This window comes from Mus caroli, chromosome 3 (assembly GCF_900094665.2).
Source record: "Mus caroli chromosome 3, CAROLI_EIJ_v1.1, whole genome shotgun sequence".
Taxonomy (NCBI): Eukaryota; Metazoa; Chordata; class Mammalia; order Rodentia; family Muridae; genus Mus; species Mus caroli.
Genome location: NC_034572.1, coordinates 95,536,529 through 95,558,435, shown reverse-complemented (window position 1 = coordinate 95,558,435; position 21,907 = coordinate 95,536,529). Strand labels below are relative to the sequence as shown.

The 21,907-nt window shown below is 47.7% G+C and overlaps 1 protein-coding gene across 5 annotated transcripts in view; it reads right to left on the bottom strand.

The window, feature by feature from the left end:
* The window catches only part of Igsf3 (immunoglobulin superfamily member 3), an 87,178-nt gene that overhangs the window by 28,403 nt on the left and 36,868 nt on the right, over nucleotides 1–21,907 (bottom strand). For 3 of the 5 annotated variants that reach the window (XM_029475384.1, XM_021158363.2, XM_029475385.1), the window contains exons 3-6: nucleotides 9,177–9,554; nucleotides 7,483–7,893; nucleotides 3,462–3,851; nucleotides 2,085–2,144 (exon numbers count right to left, since the gene is read on the bottom strand). In XM_029475384.1, coding sequence (XP_029331244.1) covers nucleotides 2,085–2,144; nucleotides 3,462–3,851; nucleotides 7,483–7,893; nucleotides 9,177–9,554 — 1,239 coding nt within the window. The remainder of the gene's footprint in view (nucleotides 1–2,084; nucleotides 2,145–3,461; nucleotides 3,852–7,482; nucleotides 7,894–9,176; nucleotides 9,555–21,907) is intronic. The other 2 variants (XM_029475386.1, XM_021158364.2) reach the window with 2 other exon arrangements.

Sequence of the window (21,907 nt, the reverse complement as noted above, 5' to 3'; positions counted from 1 at the left end):
AAGGCCTAAAAGTAAATCAGAAACAGAATATGATACAATGACATGGTGTTTATGACAAAAAATTATTTATGGGTGACCTGCTCATCGGCAGCTCAGGGCTTCTGGCTTGGAGTTTCAGCGTGAGGAACTCCCAAACCCTACTGCCCCTCAATCTTCTACCACTTGAAGCTACAAGAGTCAAACCAAAGCTATACGCATCCTCAGCGTGCCATTTGAATCCTTCAGAGAATTATTAGGAAGTAGAAAAAAAAATGTCAGGAAGTATTCAGAAGACGGTGTGTGTGTGTGTGTGTGTGTGTGTGTGTGTGTGTGTGTGTGTGTAAAATGGGGCACAGATGGTCTAGTCTCACAGAGTGTGTGGAGAGCAGTTTCATGCTTTCGTTAATAGAGAAGCATGAGCCATGGCCAGTGGCTCACTGTCCAGTGCTCTCCTCTGAGACCCACTCAGCCTGGGGCACCTCTGCTCTCTACCCTGACAGTCTGCCAAACAAAGGTGGGGGTAAGAACTCCACTCCCTCCCTAGCTCAGTCTAGCCTTTGCCATGCCTTTGGATAGCTGATCTCAGTTGAGGGGATAATCTAAACTCTACAAGCCTCAGCTTTTTCTTCTGGAGGATGCTATTTTTAACCCACAAAAGATTAAACAGCAAACGAGACAATGCATACAGATTGTGCAGGACACAGTATGTGTTTAAAATGTGGTATCCACAGTCATGACTGATTTATCATACTTCGGGATATTTCGGCTCTCACAAACAGCATGGCTAACACTTTCTTAATTATGCATATGTTATTCTGTATAATTACCTATATTGAGTTCAATGAGTTCATAAGAATTAACACAATACATAGTGTCATAATCAATTTGGATCCAATTTTCTAGGCAACATTCACAATTGATTAAGTCAAGCCCCAGATCGAGAAGCGCACCCGATTACTGCAGCGTTCGGATCTACTTTATTCTTCTCCCCCTTAATTGTCCCCCACAGGCAGAAACAGCAAAGATGAGCACAGGGCTTCAGCACCTAGCCTTCGTCATAGAGAGCAATGCTGCGCTTGTTTCACAGGAACGGGGTCTGGACAAGATGGGCACAGCAATCTTCAGGACAGCCTGCCCAGGACAAGGCTCTTGTAGAGCCACTGCCCATGGCAGAAATGGTCTGCAGCTTGGCTGTACTGCCTCCCGACTGCGGGATTTTGGTATTCTTATTAGCGGAGCCTTCAATTTATCATGTGCAAAGTTGAGATCCTGCTAGTGCCTCCTTAGGGTCGTGACACCGAGGGGATGAGGCAGGAAGGCGGAGCAGTACTGAGGGCTGAACCGAAGGCTTCCGGAATGCTCTGCAGAGAGACATTCTACCGCTGAGTCCAGCCTGTGCTCGCCATCATACTCAGTATCCTTCCTCACTGATTTTACCTCAAGCTGAGAGATTCAGAAGGCAATTTTAGCACCGAGGAAGCAAACCTTTCCGTCTGTCTTACACAGACGAGTGGCCTGCAGGACATCAGTCATGTGCCCTCCTGTCACAACAGCAGACTCTTATGGACATTCTAGATGGCTATTTGGAGAAAGCCTGGAAAACCTAGGAAGAACGGAAACCCTCTGGCAGCCGAAGCATGGACAAACAGAGACCTGGTGCTGTGTAGCCCACTGTAACTATTTACACAGGTTCCCAGGCTTGTAAAAAGGTAGCCTACAAGGTCATCTCCTCCAGACTGAATGAAGACTGGGACAGAACTAATGAAAACCTGAGTGTGTGTTCACAAATGAAATTTCCAATCAGGAGGCTGCTGGCGGGGTCCAGGCTAAGCACAGAGCAGCGGGTTCGGAGTTAGAGCGAGTGTTCCCTAATGCAATTGCCGAGCTCAACCACAAAGTGAAAAACCGGATCAGACACTTCCTTGCGTGTGCTCTGACGTCTCCATTCATAAGATGGATGCAACACTGGCTTGTACAGGATTGCAGGATTGGGAGCAGAGAGATCATCTATGCAGAAGCACTTTGGGTTCTTAGGAGGAAAGGTGCCATTAAAATCCAGGGCGTTATCACCATTACCATTGATTGTTGTTCTTCAGTAGACTTACCCAAGTGGCCTTGGGGCAGGATCTGGTGCTGCTGGGGGACTTTAACTACCCAGTTATCTGCTGGAAAAGCAATATAGCAGGCCACAGATCATCAAACAAGTTCTCGGAAGGGCTGGGGGAAATCTTTTAGTACAAAAGATACAGGAAGCAAACAGTGTGGCTGCCCCTCATGCCATCCTTCTTAAACAACGAGGAATTAGTCTCAAGGTACAGAGTCTGTGATTATGGCAGGCACAGGAAAATAGTATAAAGTGGGCATTCAATCCAGTAGTTTCAACTAGACAGATACTTAGCAAGCACCTACTCTATGCAAAGCATCATGCATTGCGAGGAAAGCACAAGAAAGAGTTGAAGGTTACTCGAGTATATGTGAGTGTGTGTGTGTGTGTGTGTGTGTGTTCGTTCAAAATATAATAAGCATGACAGAAAACAAGCCTCCTCTATTTTAGACTTCAACAACAGAGAAACATTTCAAATAAATAAATGTGTAAATAAAAATGTAAAGAAACCAATGACAAGGCTAAGAGGAGGCACAGTCCTGGGAGCTGAGGAAAGGTTAAAGGTTAGTTCTTACACTGGACCATCTTATTTAAAATCAGAGCATTGTAAGTTTTGATTAACTTTCTGCTAAAAATAGAACTGTGAGAGAAAGAAGATTAATAAGTTAATCTTAACACTATGGATATTTAAACACGGCATGCATACACACTGTTCATCTCTGAAGTCCCAGAAAAGGGTTCCACCCATCCAGACACTGCATTGCCCATGGAGGCTGAGTCCCTGGAACAGCCTTGAGAGGTCCAAGCTCTCCTAGCACATCCCAGGAAGACATAGAGCCCATCCACTGACTGATGTATGTGTGTGTTAGGATGAACCTAACGCTGTGTGCACCCACTGACTTTTAACAATGCAATTTCAGTACAGAAGAGACAATTAGGGAAAGGCCTGCATTGATACCTGGAAGAACCCAGATGGCAAAGCCTTCTTAATAATGCAGTTGATGATGTTCAAGTCCTCCCATAAGAGTTGAGCTCTCCTTAAGTAAGATTTCAAGGCAGGCCTCTGCCCACTTCTGGGATTTAATTCTCCCAAAGGTGCAAATGACTTCCTGGTCTTACTCCTAACTGAGCTGGCAAGGCTGATGTCTTACACCAGCTTGAGCTGCTTGAGCTCAAGTATGGGTACCCTCTGCAGCCCAAGACATGCCCCTGCTGCTCTGCAGACCTGGCATGGATGGAGGGGGTGGAGAGGCCTCCTCTCTGGTCAGCTTAACCCCCAAATTCTGCCCCTTCTGCCTATACCTAGTCTCTCTCCCACTTTTCCACGATGTCACTAGTCACCACACCAGAAACTAGTAAGTGGCGCGCTTCTACTTACTGAGGGGGAGCACGACGATGGGGATGTTCTTGGGCCGCTTGCTCTCCTTGTCTATGAACTCGCCAGTGACAGTCTTCTCCCGCTCAGTCACCCTGCAGTTATATTTGCCACTGTCTTCCTGGCGGAGGTGGTATATCTTCAGCACAAAGACACCATCACTCTCTTTGGCCACCTTAAGCTGTCCCTTGGCTTCGCGGTGGGCAAATTCACTGTTGAGGACTGGCACAGCATTAGGCCCCATGGTGGCAATGAGTGAGCTGTTGAAGGCCCAGGAGACAGCAAAGTACCGGTCGGGAATGTTCTGAGCCTCTAGGATACATCTGAACTCCACCGGCTCACCCACCGTGTGCAGCCTCTTATCTGTTTCCAGACGCACGGTGAACTCTTTGTCTGGGAACACAAACAAACTGGATGCATTCTGGGCAAATAAGAGCTGCAACCTACCAAACTGCTTCAGGAAATCCTATTCCCCTGACCTTCCTGACAGTAACTACAGTGAAGACTCCGTATTCATCTTGAGAGAAAATCCAACTTTAGCCAAGGATATCTGAGTCCAAGCCAACCCATTAAATACCAGAATACCAGCCAAATCCAGGCTGTTTATTTTTGCTTAGCACTCGCACTGTTAGACCAACAGGGATCTGTCAGGAGGCACTCACAGTGGAAGTGAGGAACAGGAAGAGGAATTAAGACTAGGAGGAAGTGGCCTCATCTCTCCCTGCTGTGTGGGAGGCTTCAGCTCCTAACTCCTTCCAGTTCTAGCTATGTTCCTTGCAGAGAATATGGAGAGGAAACAATCACATCACAGTGGTGTGTGAACTTTCTTGACATTCATTAACCTCAACCACAACAGCCCTTCCTCTGTGGCCATTCCAGGCTATCACTATCACCTTTGGATCCATGCCTCGGCCATCCACAACCCATCCATCACACACTTCAAGCACGTAAGAGTAATCTTTTCCTGTGGAAACTGATCATGTGAGCCAAGCACGCACTTCTCCGCTCCAATCCAGCTCAGTGTCTATCCTTTATCTCCTCGTGCCTTTTCTTTATCTCCTCCATCCCACACAAGCCAGTCGCTTGAGCCAGATGTTTTTTTCTTGCCAGTGAACTAGCTCCTCCCTGTATCACCCAAACTTCCTGACAGATCAAAGCCCTCTCAGCCAGGGGTCAGGGAACCACGATGACTTCCAAACAGCTGGCCTCCTCCATCACCTCTCTCTCCTTCTGCCTCTGGCACCCAGTCTCACCTCCCAGGCCACCACCACAGCCTGGCCAAATGAGTTCTTTACAACCCTTTCTCTTGACTGCTAACCCAACCTTTCTCACCAACTTCCACATGTCCCCCTCCTCCACATCTCTGAGCTCTTCCTCCTAAATTACCCACTCAGGTGGCTAATCCCTGACTAAAGGGATTCCCTCCAGTGTGCATATTGAAAGTTCTTCAGGAGGTGTAAGGAGAGGGGCCTCCTTTATTTCATGTAAAACTTTCACTGCTCAATAGGGCAACTATCTGGCTGAAGCAAGAGAGGAGCTCACAGGTTCTCGCCTTTTCCCACTGGTACACACACATACACACACACACACACACACACACACACGAGTGAGCAAGTACACTCATCCACGTGTACCTCTCAGGCACACCCCCACAGACCTCCTAAAGCGCCAAGAAGAGACTCCTGGCCCACAGAGTCCAGCTCATGTTCTACCTCCCAGCTCCCAGCTGCAAGTGCCCTTCTTTCTCTACTGCTCAACCAAGAACCCACCATCAAGTCACGTGACTTTCTTCTGCCCACCAGCTTCTGAATGTCTGACGCCCTTCCCCACTTCCTGTGGCTGTCTGCTCAACCTTGACACAGCTCCAGTCTACTGAGGAACTAGAATTCCTAGATCTGTTGTAATAGCCATCTTATCCAGAGAAAACATAGAGCAAAAACAGCCTTCAGTATTCACACAGCACTTAGCACCTTAAGTGCACAGAGTGATGCCGTGCATCTTGGCATCCCCGAATGCCTCGCACGACACCTTCAGTGCTGTAAAGACTAATGTCTATTAAAATAAACATGAAGAAACAGACTCCAAGGTGGAGTTGCAACTCCTCAGTCTGAACTGGAACACACAGTGAAGCTATCAACATTTTTTCACTTCCATTAGAGTTTTCCTTTCTTAGCTCAGTCTGGATACATTTACAGGGCAAATTCAAATGTCCTAATTCCAAATTGGTAAGATTAAAATAAAGAAGATTAGCTGATGCAACCTAATTTAAAAGCATTAAGACTGGAAATTAGGCCCAGACTTTTTTGACACTGATCTTAAAACCAACCAGTAAGGAAACCGATAAACAGGAACTAAAGCCTCTTGGGTAAATTTCTTAATATTAGAAGATTCAGAAGCCAGTAAGAGCTCTGAGTCCTAAGTGTGGATCAAGACTGCCCTCTCACCATGATCCAATCTTCTTTTGCTCTCACATCCATTAGGTGTCCGGAGGATCCTATAAGCCCTGCCCCCTTCAGAGCTGTGTCAGATAAAATGTAGACAGGTGAAGAAAGACCAGGGATTACTTCAGACACAGCTTCCCAGCCTCGCCCAGGAGTCTCTGAACAGGGACTTCAGGGGTGTGTTCCAAAGTTTACTATTTGGTGACTCTGAAGCATTGTCTCAAATGTCAGAGTACCATGCACAGACCAAGGCAACTGACCACCAGGACAAGGAGGACAAGAGACAGGCAGGTTCTGACAGGAGTACTACCGCCTATAACATAAAAGCTTCATTCTCCTCATCAGAGAAGAGAAAAAGCCCTCCACAGCCACCTCGGTAACTGTATTATGACTGCCCTCCAACCAAGTCAGACCCACAGCTTAGCCTGAGAACCTGCCCAAGCTCAGCCAATGTCATCAACAACTGCTGTCAGTTCAAAATTGGAACCCTGTAGGCACAAGAACTAGGGGCGAACATAGAGTCACAGGAGACATCAAAAGAAGCTGTGGGGAGTGCAGTGTGCCAGGCCACCAAACTAAATAACCAAGGTGGGGTAGAAAACCCGGATTGGGATTAAAATTTTCTACAACCACCACCATTACCTCAGCTCTAAACATACTATTCTTTCCCCCTTGGGAAACCTACCCAGGTCTTCCCTTGACAAAGTGTCCATAGCAGGACCTAATACTCCACACTGGCCACATGGCACACACTCTGGGGTCACACCACAGGGTACTCTGCATCCAGCATGCTCACCCACAATGTGTGGATGCCATTGTGACTTGCCTTACAGACATGACAATGTGTGTTAAAGCACTTCAGAAGCCTTGTTTAAAATGGCAGAAATATTAATATAAAAATAATGGTGCGCTAACATCTCCTTAGCGCACTGTCTCATGCGTCCAACAGAAAACGCTCATCATCTCAAATGTCCTCTGTAACTGACACATCATCACACGGGTGGCATCCATGGCTAACAGGAATAAGAACCCAGAGTCATGAGACCAAGATTTTCTATAAAATCACTCACTTTAAAAATTTTTTAAACAACGATGTACTCTTTTTATGTGTGTTTTGCCTGCTGGTGTGCATCACATGTGTGCTCGGAGATCAAAAGAGAGCAAAGGAGACCCTGGTACTGAAGTTAGGAATAGTTGTGTGGACCACCACGTAGGAGCTAGGACTTGAACCTGGGTCCTCTGCAAGAGCAACAAATGCTCTTGACCACTAAACTATCTCTGCAGTCCCTTTTTTATTTTATTTTTGAAAAAAATCTCTCATTAAAAAAAGTTTTATTCAAGATAAAATACGACACCATCTAGTAGAGCAAACATGGCAATGAGCAGAGGCCAGTATGGGCAGCTGTCTGCAGCTCGTTGGAAGCTGGGTCTATGTGCCTGTTTTCTTCAGCCTAGGCTACAACTATCTCTAACCTCACTCAAAACCCTACCATATTGCTATGGTCATCAAACAAGGCATCCCCACAACCTCCTAGCATCTGACTCCCCACCAGGTAAAGGACAAGAAGCTGAGGGACACTGACCAGTGGGCTGGACGTTGACCACTGCACCCTCGGAGCGCTTCCTGGTCATGGCGTACCAAGAGCCATCTGGATCCTGGATCCACTCCGCAGCCTCGCAGTAGAACTCGCCCTGGTCGGAAGGCTGCAGGTGGAAGATGGTGAGGCGGAAGGTGCTTCTCCCCAGCTTGTCCAGCCGCACCTCGCCCAGGCTCTGCCTCTGGGCATATTCGCTGCTAGAGTGCAGGATGAAGTCTCGGCTCAGCGAAATGACCTCCACAGGGTTCTCGCCACCCTTCTGCCGCAGCCAGGATACTGAGAGATGGGTGTGCTGGATGGTCTCAGTGGCCACTTCGCAGCTGAGCTCCAGGGGATCCTGTTCCACTTTGTGCAGAGTCTGGGGGACAGCCGTGGTCTGCAGAGAATCTGGGATCACTGTAACATAGAATGTTCCCACGGAGGAAGGTTACGGTGCTATAGAATCTGAGACTCACTCCACACAGAAGCCACTGTTAACGCCACAACAGGGGCAGCCTCTGACAATTGATCCAGGGCCACACATAACCCCAAAAGGCATATAAACCTAAGTATACTCTTCTGTTGTGGTAGCTAAGAGAGTATTTTTTGGCACTGACACTTGCTTGGGATTTTAATGACGCTCAGAGCAAAGGTGGATTTTATTTTGAAAATGTATGAGAAGAGCTCTCTGAGAATACTGTGTAAGAACAACTGTTGACATCTAATAAGATTCCTTGTTGGGTATCACTTTGAGATAGCTCAACCTCACTTCTGACCCAGGAATGGCTCCTGAGGGGTGGAGTCCAGGGAATTACATCCCAAAACAGGGACGCTTGTTTGTTGATTACGTCACATTAAAATAAGTCTTTGCATAGTGGTGGATGCTCTAAGAAGAAATATTCCAGTGCCTGTCTACCCGAAGAACAGAACAGGCCTGCTGAAAAAGCTTTCGCTCATTAAACTCCTATCTACCGACAAGGAAATTAAAGAACACACTGTACATGGGCAGCTTCAGTCACAAGCTACTGTCTGTCTCTGTTCCCAAAAAGAGCCATTACCGCTGTCTGACAAACCGCCTGGGTGGTTCACTAAAATCACCTGTGATACCTCAAAATGGTCCTACCCCCTGCTTCTTGTCTCTCCCCTCTGAGCATCTGGAACTCACTGTGTGTTATCTGAGCAGACACTCCCCTGAGATTCCCCTCACTCACATTACTGCACTCCTGTAACGATCCTCCTGTCCCTGTGTGTCTACTGTCGCCTCACGCTGGGAGTTTTGCCCTTGCTAGGGTGTTGCCTCTCTTCCTGCTGGTCTCACCCACTTTCCCTTCCAAGTCACATCTTCAAATTATCACCCACAAATGTCCTTGTCACAGGGTAGTCCCTGCCTCAGCCTTCTGGATGCTGGGATTATAGGCATGAAGCCATCACACCTGGATCTTGCCTTGATAAATTCATTTTGCCTTTCACCAGCAAAGGTCTGCTTAACCACTGTGGTGATTGATGTTTGCACAAGAACTTTCCATGTGTCAGCCTTAGCCATCCAGGGTTCACAAGTGTACATAGGATTCAGGGTCACTCATGCTCCCTCATGCGGGTTTCTAAGGTATCTGGGGAATCATATTGATAGGCAACAAAAGCACATGGTAACATGAGGGACTCGGGCCTGACACTGGCCATGTGGAGGCAGAGTCACTTACCCACTAGGTTCATCTTGGCACTGTAACTCCCAAAGTAGCGCTCATCGGTGTTGGGGGTGTGACATTCATACTCGCCGGCATCCCGGGCTTGCAGGTCTGTGATGTGAAGTAAGGCTGAGTTGCCCTGGATCCTCTCCACGTAGATCTTCCCACCGCGGACTCGTTGGGTGTAGATGGCGTACGGGAAGGAAGAGTCCACCGTGCTAATGATCTGTACTTCACGCTCAGGAGCAGAGGGCAGGTAGATGGACCACTGGAAGTTCTGCTCAGAGGGACCCTGGTAACCACTCACGTTGCACCAGATGGTGATGTGGGAGCTCTCTGTGCGGTACAAGGGCCCTTCCTGGACGGTGACCTGTCGCTGCGCTGACACCACACCTAAGGGGAGACAGACACAGCAACCTGCTTACTTTTCTGACTGAATGCAAAACAGACAGCAGTCCCCAGAGGATTTGTTATTTGTGTGACATGATGGCAGTATAAGTAGGTTACTGGCCCTTTCCAAGGCACTTTGTGATTTATAAATATTAATTAAAACAGCGTGGTAAAGCTCTGTGTCTAATTTGCATATATGGGAATTTGATCGCGCAAGGACATGGCTCTGTTACTTATTCAACACTGACCCTTGTGAATTTCATTTGGGCTCGCTGTCATTTATACGGCAGCTTTATATCTATTTATTAATGCTGTTTATAAACTTTTTAATAAAATGAACAGGAAAAGTTGAGTCCTTGGCACAAATCCAGGCAAAAACAAATAAAAGCAGCCGCCTTGTAATCTGGCTGAAATTAAACATTTCTCCCATGATTAGCAGGGTTGGCCCAAGAAAGCCATTGAATCTTTTTATTGGGGCAGGGCTTGGGAGGGGTACTGTATTTTATTTCCATCCTATCCTAAGGAGCACCTCCTTTTTCCCTGTAGAAAGAGAGGCAAGCAGATCCTGCCACGGCTGCCAGTTTCCAAGGAGTGACCAGGAGTGGGAAGGCGTGCAGAGTCCCACCAGCTGACAAAGCAGAGAGGGACAGTGCGCAGGAAGATCTGAAACAAGGTCTCCTTCTGCTTACCCTCCCCACGTCCCTCCCGCTGCATCCTCTTGCAAGGGCAAAAATTAAATACGGAGATCCAAGTTTCTCATCCCATGTCATTTTCAACGCTTCTTTGGGCAAGGTCTAAGTGTGTCTCACAAGGGTTCATACACACATACACATACATATTCAAATCCTCCATCCCTGGCTTCCTGCCTCACCATAAGACGGCACCTTTTCCTGCCAGGATAGCATCTGCCTTGTAGTGACAAAGTCAAGGAGGCCCTCACCATAAGCAGAACACAAGGGCCAACCAACATTCTTTGGCCTTTACCTGTGGGCTAAGAAACAAAAACCCTCCTTTTAAAATAAAACACTCCACTTTAGGTACTTTGTTACAGCAATAGAAAACAGATTTGGGAATCAACACAGCACTGACTACCCCTATGCCACTCAAACATGGGCGAGACATCTCTCTGTTTGTTGGGTGTGGCAGATACCAGGGACAGCCACGCATGGCAGAAAGAGCATCTGAAGCTTGTCTTCTTCATACAGATCTGTCTCCAGACCTTGGCCTCATCTTACAGAAAGGACTTCAGAGAGGACCACTTGGTAATGCTGGCTTTGTTATCCACCAACTGAAACCTTGGATAAGTGACAGGGACTATGAGCCTCAGTGTCCCCAAGTGCAAGAGAGAAAAGATTGAATAAGATGTCTATAAAGGCCCTGACTTGGGGACTAAGACACAATTAGTACACAATAAAAAGATGCCATGTCTCAAACAGGCTAAGGCAGCCGATCCTGGTCAGTAACTGTTCAGGGGCGTGGCAGTAGCCTCCTGGGAGTGCCACATCTTGGCTGATCACATCTCTCCCCTTGCTGGGAAGGTGCAGACAGGTGCAGCTAGTTTAGCAGACTCAATCAGTGAGCTCCAGGCTCAGTAAGAGGTCCTGTCTCAAAGGCGTTAAAGCTGAAAGCAATCAAGGAAGACATTCAAGGAAGAATCCTGGCCTCAAGTGTATATACACACATGCACACTTGCATGTGTATCTACATACACACAGAGAGAGGGGAGGAAGAGGGAGAGAGACAGACAGAGAGAGAGAGAGACAGAGACAGAGAGAGAGACAGAGACAGAAAGAGAGGTCAGCCTTACAATGTCGACCACCCAGGTTCCCAAATGAATGGACACATCTAAGTGAAAGCTCTCAACAGTTTTAAGCCCGCAGTTTTGAGGATTTCACAAAGTGCCATTCTCCTCTTGTCCAAAGAAAACAGCTGGCCCCCATCTGATGCAATCTGATAATGAGCTTAACCACAGTGCATTCAGCTCACAGATCTTACACAAGCATGGATCCTATACCACACACACACACAGGAAAAACAGTCTTGAGTGGCCTAGATGAGCCAGGGCAGCTGGGTCAGAGCAACTCATGCAGGCCAGAAGCAGATGACAACCAGTCCTGATGAATAAACAAACTGTCCGCTCTTAGCCACAGCCAGCCATACCTGTTGGTTGGTTAACTATCACTGTCATTTCCCTCCCACCCTACAAATGGCTCTTCATCCCTGAAAAACAGGGCTGTTCTTAGAAAGTGGGTCTTTGTTTGTTTTCTTTTCCAGACAGGGTCTTGTTATACACAAGTGTTGGTTTTGAACCTCTGGCAATCCTCCTGGCTCAGGCTCTCAAATGCTGGGACTCCAGGCATGCACCACCATATGCAACAGCGAGTGCAGCTTGACACAGAGATAAAGTGAATTTATTTTCAACAGACCAATTCTCCTTTCACATCAAACTCTTCAATGTCCCGGGAAGTCTCTGCAATGCTAATTTCTGCTGCCTTCAAACAGACCAGGTCCCCAACTTTGCCCACGGCAGTTGCTGGACCACCTCCCTTAGTCTACAGCAGTAGGGTCCTCCCTGTGAGGGCTGTTTCTTTAAAAAAATAACCATTATAACTTCAGACATTCTGTACCCTTCGGGTTGCTCTTTAATAGGCAAATGCCACTTCTGCAGTGAGAAAAGACCCAGTCTCATCTGTAGAAAGGACTAGAAGGTAAACCCTGGGCCACAGGACAGGTAATTTTATTTCCCTTTTTATACTGCACTCCTCTGCAAGGCGTGTGAACCAAAGCTTTACTCCAAAATACAAACGACGCCTAACTGCTGTATAAAACTTCTTCTATAGCTACTAGTATAGTATAAAAAGCATTTGCATGCAATCCATGTATGCATATATATGCAATATACATATGCTTCACTTATATAGACACTTAGTCCATGCCCTAAGACCTGAGCTCCTAACTCCCTTGCACTATGAATGACAAGACGCTCCTGTATCCTGTGAACCTCGACATCAGAATTTGTGCTAATGAGATGACTCAAGGTAGCTCTTTAGCATTGCCAAAGTTGGCCATGAATTGCAGGTTGGGAATTTCAGCTCCAACGCAGACCTACAGGAACAGGAAAGGGGCTGGACACTACGTCTGGTCACCAATAGCCACTGATTCAATGATGCATGCCCATGTAACAAAACCGTACTCAGAAACCTTCAGTGATGGCCAAGCACGGTGTTATACACCTTTAATCCCAGCACTCCCAGAAGCAGAGGCAGAGGCAGAAATAGGAGAACCTCTGATTTTGAGGCCCAGCCTGGCCTACACAGCTGGTTCCAGGCAAGTCAGGGCTATACAGTGATACCACCTTAAAAAAAAAAAAAAACTAAGAAGAGGAGAAAAAGAACCCCTCAGTGGTAGATAAGGATGCCTTCCAGGTTCATAAACACAACGTGCCAGGAGGGTGGTGCCCAAGGCAGGCACAAAGGCCCTGCACTGGGGGCTCCATACTTTGCCTGACATCCTGAGTTCAGCTGACTTGTGGGGAAATAGGAAATGCAGAAACCATGCACTTAGCTTCTGAGGGTGGATCTGCCTGCTTTCCCAGACCACATAGTCTGTGTGAGGACATCAAAGCAGCCAGATGGGGGCCATCTGAGGCTTGGTGCCACTAGCTGACACTAACCTGTTAGCAGTGGACAGAGCCACCAAGAGTAGATCTTCCAACCCTAGTCAATCTTTCCCATGCCAGCTGGCCTTGAGAAGATCTGGGCTGTTGCTTCCTGAGGGCCTCCAAGCCTGAAATACTACTAAATTCGTGAGTCACAGAGGCACCCCACCCATACCCCACCACTGCTCTGAAATGTCAACATTTGTTGTTATTAGTTAGAGCTAACTCATCCTGAGGCTATACATACATACATACATACATACATATCCTCCTTCCAAGCCTAAGATTAAATGTATGACTGCATCATATGCATAGTTATATATTCTAGGAGGAAAGCCTATGTATTTCAAAAGACCCTCAAAAGAACTACTCAAGGCCCCAGAGAGCCATGGCCTCTGGGCAGGTGAAGTTATCTGTCTCAGCTGCTATCAGTCACCTAATTAGCTTCGCTATGTTAAAGTCCTAGTGAGCCTGGCTCAGGGTGACATGATTCAGCTAGTTCATGACCAGGGAGCAGCCAACACACCTCGCATTCATTTCTTGAAACATGACTTAGGATTCAGAGACATACACCTCTTCTTACAGAATCCATTGTTTTATGTTCAAGATGTATGACTGAGCACGACTCAAACAAGTAGGCCATGGGAACATGGCTCTCAAGTGACAGCTGTATCAGCGAAATGTTTGCAGTACAACTGGAGCGCCAGCCCCACTCTTAAATCCTTTTCCACGTGTGACTCAGGCACACTGACAGACCAGACTACCTAGAATATGGGAACAGGGTTCAGGTAATGGCTCAGCCAGCAGAGTGCTTGCCACTAAGTGTGAGGACTCAATTTTAATCCTCAGAACACACATTGAAAACAAAATGGAAAAAAATCTGAGTTCAAGGCCAGCCTGGTCTACTGAGTAAGTTCCAGGACAGCCAGGGCTACACAGAAAAATCCTGTCTTGAAAAAAAAAAAAAAAACAAAAACAAACAAACAAACAGAAGGCTGGCTGTGGGAATGCCCACTTTATTATTATTTTTTGTTTGTTTGATTGGTTGTTTTTTCGAGACAGGGTTTCTCTCTGTAGCCCTAGCTGTCCTGGAACTTACTCTGTAGACCAGGCTGGCCTTAAACTCAGAAATCTACCTGCCTCTGCCTCCCGAGTGCTGTGATTAAAGGCGTGTGCCACCACTGCCCTGGCAAGGGAATGCCCACTTTAAACCCCAGCTCTGGGGGTAGAGATGGGCAGATCGCTGGGCCTTGCTGGCCAGGCAGTCTAGCCTACTTGGTGAGCTATAAGCCAGTAAGAGACTCTATCTCAAAAAAACCACAGCTGATGGGGGTCAGAGAGCTAGCTCAGTAATAAGAGCCCTGGCTGCTCTCTAGAGGATTTGAGTTCAATTCCCAGCATCCACATGACGGCTCACAACCATCTGTTAATTCTAGTTCCAAGGAATCCAAAAACCTCTTCTGACATCCGCAGACACCAGGCACCCACATGGTGCACAGACACCCATAGACATAAAATAGAATTTAAAATAAAAAACAAAACAGTTGGTGGTGCTTGTGGAACAACACCGGAGGTTAACTTCTGACATCCAGGTGTGTGCATACACACACATGCACACACATACCTGCACATACATACATACATACATGTATAGAAATAGAACATGGGCATGATGTACCAGTTTCCTGGGGAACCCTGGAGAACAAATAATACTTGAAAACCAACAAATGAGTATTTTAAAATTTCATCTCCTACCAATATGACATATTGATCTAAAAATGGGTCTCGTGAAAGCTCTAAGTATAGAAGTATTAAAGGGAACATAACGTTTCACTTCGGGTTAAAGATGCAAAAGATACACAGAGCATATGTACATAGTGAGAATGTGTTGGAGCCCTGTCCCTGCAAAGTAACGAGGCACTCACAACACTGTACTGAGCGGCCGAGTGGTGAGGGCAGGGCTGCCTCTCTCCTGTTACAAGATCAGCGACGTCTCCTGTTCTCCATTTTCTTGTTTCCCCTCAGTTTTTAGATTAGCACCAAGTACATGGCACTTGAAGATGAAGATGAATGAGGCCGGTGAAGGGCCTGCCCTCACAGCTCTCCGAGAATCACCTCACCTGGACTCCTCCTCGATTGAATGAGGTTGATGTCATTACAGCCACACTTACCCGAGGAGGAAATGGCCTTCAAGGTTAAGTAACTTTCTCCATGACACCGAACATGACTAATGGCTTTCCCCGGCGCCGTGGCTTGGTGAATCTCCGAGATAAGTGATAAATTGTCCATCTGCCCCTTAGCCTAGCTTGCTCTAAAGGAAATGGTGGGGCACTCAGAGAGCCCGAAGTGTCCAGGGGAACCTAAACCAGGCCAGCTTCAAGACATACAGTCTCCGGATAGCAAAGGGCACAAAGGGTGTTAAAACCAACACATCGGTGACTGCAACGGGGAGTGGTCTCAACTGTGAGCCTTAGCCAAGGCTCCGGAAGTGTGTCAGACCCCTTCCAGGTCAGGGCACAGGCAGACACACTTGTGTCAGCTGGCCACATAGAGCCCTGGACAGTATGTGACACTGTTCTACATATTCTGCACTGATGACTTGACCTTCACAGCAAGTTCTGAGTTACACACACTTGGTGCTGGGACAGTGCAGAGGCAGAGCCTGCAGCAAGGACTGACTGGAGGGTGAGCCAAGTGGGGCTAGAGGCACCTGCACTAACCAGGCTCTAGATATGATGGGTGTGTGTGTGTGTGTGTGTGTGTGTGTGTGTGTGCAAGGATAGCCGAGGATCACTGTGTAATGCCACAGGCACATGGACCTGTATGCGTCTCACAACTGTCCCTTCAGAAGAAAACATGAGCAGAGGAGGTGAGAAAAGAGGGTACTGGGATTAGGGGTGGTCCTCCCTAGCTAAGGCCTCAGCCACACCTACTATGCTTATCCCAAACTTTCCAATCCACCAACTCTGCTGTAAGCTGCTGAGTCTTGGAGTGCTTTGTTACGCAGCAAAGCTAACCAGTGCAGAGGCTCCCCTCTCCCTCACTGTGGTTTCAGAGCCGATCATGCGACAGGCACTAAGGCACAAATGTGAGGGAAGGATAAATAAGATGGTTTCACCTAAGTTGGTATTCCCAATAGAAATGACAGCGACTACTATACTATACTATATGATTGGCAGTGGGGTACCAGGTGAAATCCCTCCAGCCTTGTCCAAAAAGCTTCCTAGAAGCTGGGGGGTAAGGGTGTATCTGGACTATGTCTCAAAGGATGTGGGGTGGAACTTGACACAGGACAGCATCACTGCTGTTCCAGGCTGAGCAGGAAGCCAGCCTAGATCTCTCCTGTGACTTCAGGGCACTTCCATTTCAGTTAGGAGAGGGCACTGAGGGACATATTAATAATCTTCCTCCAGGACCAGGGAGTTGAGGGAGGTAAACAGGGAGACGGATTGGATTCATATTTCTAAATCATTGCTCTAGGGGCAACTGGAAGACAGAGCAGAGGGCAAGGCTTTAGAAACAAGGATACCAAATTAAGGGTAGAAAGAACCAACAGGAGGCCTACCTACTGAGAGACTCAAGGGCAAGAGTATCACCCATTCATCTTTTCAGTCTTTAAAAAAAAAAAGTGAATCTCCTCCAGTAGGTACCCAAAATAGAAATGGCCTAGAGATGATTAATAAATGTTAAATTATTAATGCCACCTCTAAGAAGGTGTAACCATCAATGATTCACTTTGCCCCAGATGACTTTATGTCCCTGACACCTGCACTGCCCAGTGACCCAGCACACGGCCAGTCCACACGGACACTCAGCTCCTGTTTATGGGCTGGGTGGGTCTCTGCTCCCAGTGCTGAAGCTGCTAAACCACAGCCTGGAACCACTGGAGACACCGAGCTCCTTATTCTGTGCTGAACACCAGCTCCACTTGGAGTTTTTGTTTTTAATCAGGGTCTCACGAACTCTTCTGATTATAATACCAATTCCCTCTTCATCTCCTCAGACTGTCACCAATGAACCCAGGGGCGACTCACTCAGACTTTTGATAAAGGGTTGTGTGCATATAACCAGCAAAAACATACAGTCTTGTTCAAAACTTTTACACAACTATTATCCTTTAGAGTCTGAAGAGATGGCTCAGCCGTTAAGAGCACACGTTGTTCTTGAAGAGGACCCCAGATGAACTGCTATCATCCATGTGGTAGCTCGCAATCGGCCATGACTACAGGTCACGGGGATCCAGCACCCTCTTCTGACTGCCAAAGGCACTAGACATTCATGTGGTGCACAAAAACACATGAATAAAATAAATAAAATAAATCTTAAAGCATTAAAAAATATATACTTTATATTGATGTATATTTCTTTACATAGCTATATACCATACCATCAAAGGGTCATCTCCATTTGATGGATATTTGGATCATATATATGCATGCATGTATTTTTTTCTTAGTACTGACAAATTCCTTTTTATGTTCCTTGTCTTTTCCACATCTGAATTGATATGATTCCTTCACTTCTGTCTCAGTGACCATTTAGCGTGTGTTCCAGTAAAAGGACTTGGCTGCTCAGGCTTGCTTCCGGAGGTCCTCGCTTTTTCCTCCCGTGACGGGCTCAGCATCATATTGCCCAAAGACCACTCTGCCTGTCCGCTTGGCTCCTGAAGAGGTAGGGGAACAGAGTCCTACTTCCCCTCATCCCTCTCCTTCTCTCCCCATTACACCCATGCTAAAGATGACATAAAAGAAGCTTCTAGAAGGATGGGCAGCAGTGGGCAATTGGCAGCCTGTCTTAAAACCTAATGCCCACGGCCACAGGGCAGATACTTCTCTCGACCCCACTCGGAGTCAAAGCAGCTGTCAATCACAGCATTTGTGTCTGGATGTAAGTATCTGAATGCTTTCCATTTTCTAGACTGGAGGAAATTAAAGGAAGGATCAGATTCCTTGCCTGTAAATGCTCAACTTATAATTACCTTACCCACTCTTTCTCTGTCTGGTCTCAGAAATGACAGAAATAGGCAGGGTTTAGGCTGCTTGCTGCAAAGGGCAGCCTCCTGGCACCACGGTCTGGGCATAAGTGGACCACAGGCTTAGTGAGAGTTCCTGTAAAGGACTACTGCAGAAAACCAGTGCAGGCCAGGCTCCCCATCATAATGCATCCGTAACGCCTGCTACCACTATTTAGGGCCCTGGACACCAACCCCCCCCCCATCAGTCTCCCCAGATTCTCCATCCTGGCAGAGTGGCTGCATGTCTCTGCATCTTCACTGGCCCTAACACCTCACCCACATGAGGAGGCTCAGCAAAACTAACTCCACTTCATCTTCTGGCACTGTGGCATTTAGTCCTTCCTGTTGTCCTCCCAAAAGATGCATGCCCTTGGAGCATGATGCTCAATGTGGCCTCTAAAGGAGGCTGCCAGGCTTGGCCCAGGCTGAACACAAGCTGGGGTGCTTCCCGAGGTAGGAGGGAGGCAGCAGAACAAGAAGGGCTTCTCCCATGGCCTGCAAAACAAGGCCTGGCTATGAAGGAGTTACCACTGCTCTGAGAAACTCAGTCCGCTGTATCCATCAACATGTTGTCTTCACTCTGTCCCCCAGTACATAGGTAGTGGAGTTAGAAAACTGGGTATACAGCCCTCGAGGAGTAAAAGGTTTTCAGTAGGAATGGTCGGAGAATCGGACGGAGTCTTTCCTACTCCAGGAAGCCCCTCTATCTTTCAACCCTCCCACCCCACCCTCGTGCAAACCTCCAGTGCTCTCCTCACGCCATGCCAGGCTCTGGGGGTGTCCCAGGAGTCAGGTGGAGTGAGCAGGGATGAGCCCATACTGATGACTCCCGAGTGTCGGAGGTGAGTGAGGAGCACGGAGGGCAGACAGCAGGCCGTGCATGTGAACCGATGCACGGCAGGTTTTCAGAGCAGCCAAAAGGATCAATGTCACTTGTCAGCTGGGCGAGGAAGGAGAACTGCACCCCTGCCCATCCAAGGGTCTGTCACCTTGTCCCCCTGATGTAGGAGGCACAGCTTAGAGAAAGCATTGGGGGAACCAGACTTGTTAAACACTCAGGGCTATTTGCTTCAAATTCCTGCCACCCAGCCACCCAGAAGGCTGGAGTGGATGTCTGTCACCTGACAACCTGGTGATCTTTCGGCTGTTCTATGGAGCCAGCCTTCCTGAATCTTCCCGAGCCTTGTCTTGGCCCTGAGTTTTGTCTTTCAGTGAGAGCCCTCTTGTGAGAAGAGGCCTCGTGCACTCTGCTTTCTCCATCAAGAGAATCCAGCCTTATGTTCGTTATAAATCCTTCCTCCTCAGGCCCTTACCCCGAGCAAGGTTTACCAATCAACAGAACACATTCTTACAGTAGAGGTGAGTCACACGGGTACTTTGCTGACTTTGCTGGGGAGTTTCTATGTTGCTATACCTAAACATGAGTTGTGCTAATTGTCATGTGGAAACCTCCTTGCAAGGTTTTACTGCGCTTAAATGTGTCAAAAGAATAGACCGTGAGGTGAGATTCTGGAAGTTTTGACGCACGTCTGCTAACGTGGTGCTGACCCAAGTTTCATTCTTCACGCCATGCTGCTAGGTTCCCTGCAGGACTGGTAGCCTTCACCTGGCCAGAGTCTGAGCTCCAGGGGCTCAGCTTACGCCATTGTCATTAGCCACCATTGCTGATCTCAGTGCACGTGTGAACGTGTGTGTGTGTGTGATGTATGTGGGCAGGTGCACTATGGCCCATGTGTGGAAGTCATGCGGCAACTTTGTGAATCTGTTCTCTCCTCCACTGTGGGTACCAGGTCCCCAAGCTCGTGCAGCAAGCGCCTCAACCCCCTGAGCCATCTCAATGGCTCAGTTTTGGGGTTCCCCCAGCCTTTTCTTTCAAAATACTCCTCAATATCATGGGTTTGGATCCATTTATGGCATGGATTCGTTCTACCCAGGTTGAGCTATGTGTGGTCAGATGGGCACCTGGAGTCTGTCATCCAGACTTAACTGCCTAGGGCAGTGACTTAAGCATGGGTCAGGTCCCTGAAACACATCCAGCATTTTCCTGAGAGCAGTCTCTGCACTCAACTAAAAATGAATAGCTGTGAGCACCGGGCCCCTGGGGGATTCCCCTTCCCCCACCCCCACCCCCACGCACCTGTTGCTTGTGGCAACAGTCATCATTCCTCTTTCCCTCCATCCCTGGTGTTCACTTTTGGTGGTCCAGACTGATGCACACTGCCCTCACTTGTGGGAAGCCCTGGGATTGTACAAGTCAAGGAGGGCACGCTGAGTCTGACTCCACAGAGAGAGTGACCTCTGGGGCCCACCTGGCTTGTTCTTCTGAGGAACAAACATTAGTCTGCATCACAGACACACAAAGTAACCCTGGGGCAGAGAGAAATTCTGCAGCAATCCAAATAGGAGAGAATGGGGTGAGGATGGGTGGGTGTGGCAGACTGTACCGTGGGAGGAACTCACTAAAAAAGAGTGGTGGTGGTGGAGGAGGAGGAGGAGGAGGAGGAGGAGGTCGTCCATTAAGAAACAAGAGATCAGACAGGCTTGGTGGTGGCCAGCACTTGCTTGGCAGACTGAGGCAGAAGGATCAAGAACTTGAGGCCAGCCTGGGCTGTATAAGTGAGACCTTGTCTCAACTCCTTAGAATAACAACAACAACAAAAAAGCAAACCAAAACCGTATTGAGTAAATCACAGCATCTCCTCACTAGCGAAGTATTATCTGGCCATTGAAAAATCACAGAAAAGATACCTGGGGAGTTAGCTCTGAAGTAGAGTGCTTTGCAGAGATGTGTTGGAAGGCTCAGAGGGGATCAACATGGAATTGAAAGTTTACTAACTCAAAAAATAAGGAGTTCTCAAGAAAATGAATGAGCTCAGTCCCCCCACCAATCCCTCAAAAAAGTCATAGAGAAAAACATAAACACCTAAAACTGCTTTAAAGCATGTTGCCAGGGAAAAGGGAAAAGAAGTTATAAAAGTAAGCTGAAAGTAATTTCCCCGAAGAAAACTACTCCCCCACCTTCCACGTGCACGGGGACCAATGGGCTTCTCTGCCACTGGAGGAGAAAGGGGGGTGGGGGGTGGGGCTGCACTCCTTCCCTGCACTGTGTGTTCTAATTCCATACCATGCCAGCTTGGTCGCCTGATGATCACAGCAACGGATCAGGCCAATTTCTCAAATCACCTGCTTTGCAGAGCCCACAAAAGGAGTCAGAAGGCAGTTATTTTGATGCAGACCACTCTGAGGTTTGTGTAAATGTGACAGGAATTGTGACGGAAGGCGAGAGGTGGGAACTAGGAACAGAGATAGGAAGAAAAGGATGTCCGGACCCAGCAAGGCCATCCCAGTAAGCCGGACAAGCTGGGCACGTGAGTGGGCGTCAGCGGCCCTCGGCTGCAAATTCTAGCTGCTGCCTAGAAGGACAGATGTGACCTCATTTACTTAAAATTTTAAGCCCAGTCTCTTTCCTGAAAACTCCTTATTTTCTGAGTTATTAAACTTTCAATTCCATGTTGATCCCCTCTGAGCATTCTAAAACATCTCTGTTGTTGACATCTCCCAGTCGGATGCCTCCAGACAGCATTAACAGATGCCAGAGCCCAGATTCAGATCACCCTTCCAGGACAGAGAGAGAATATCCGACTAGAAGATGCGCCTCACCCCCTTGCCCAGCGGTGGTGGTAC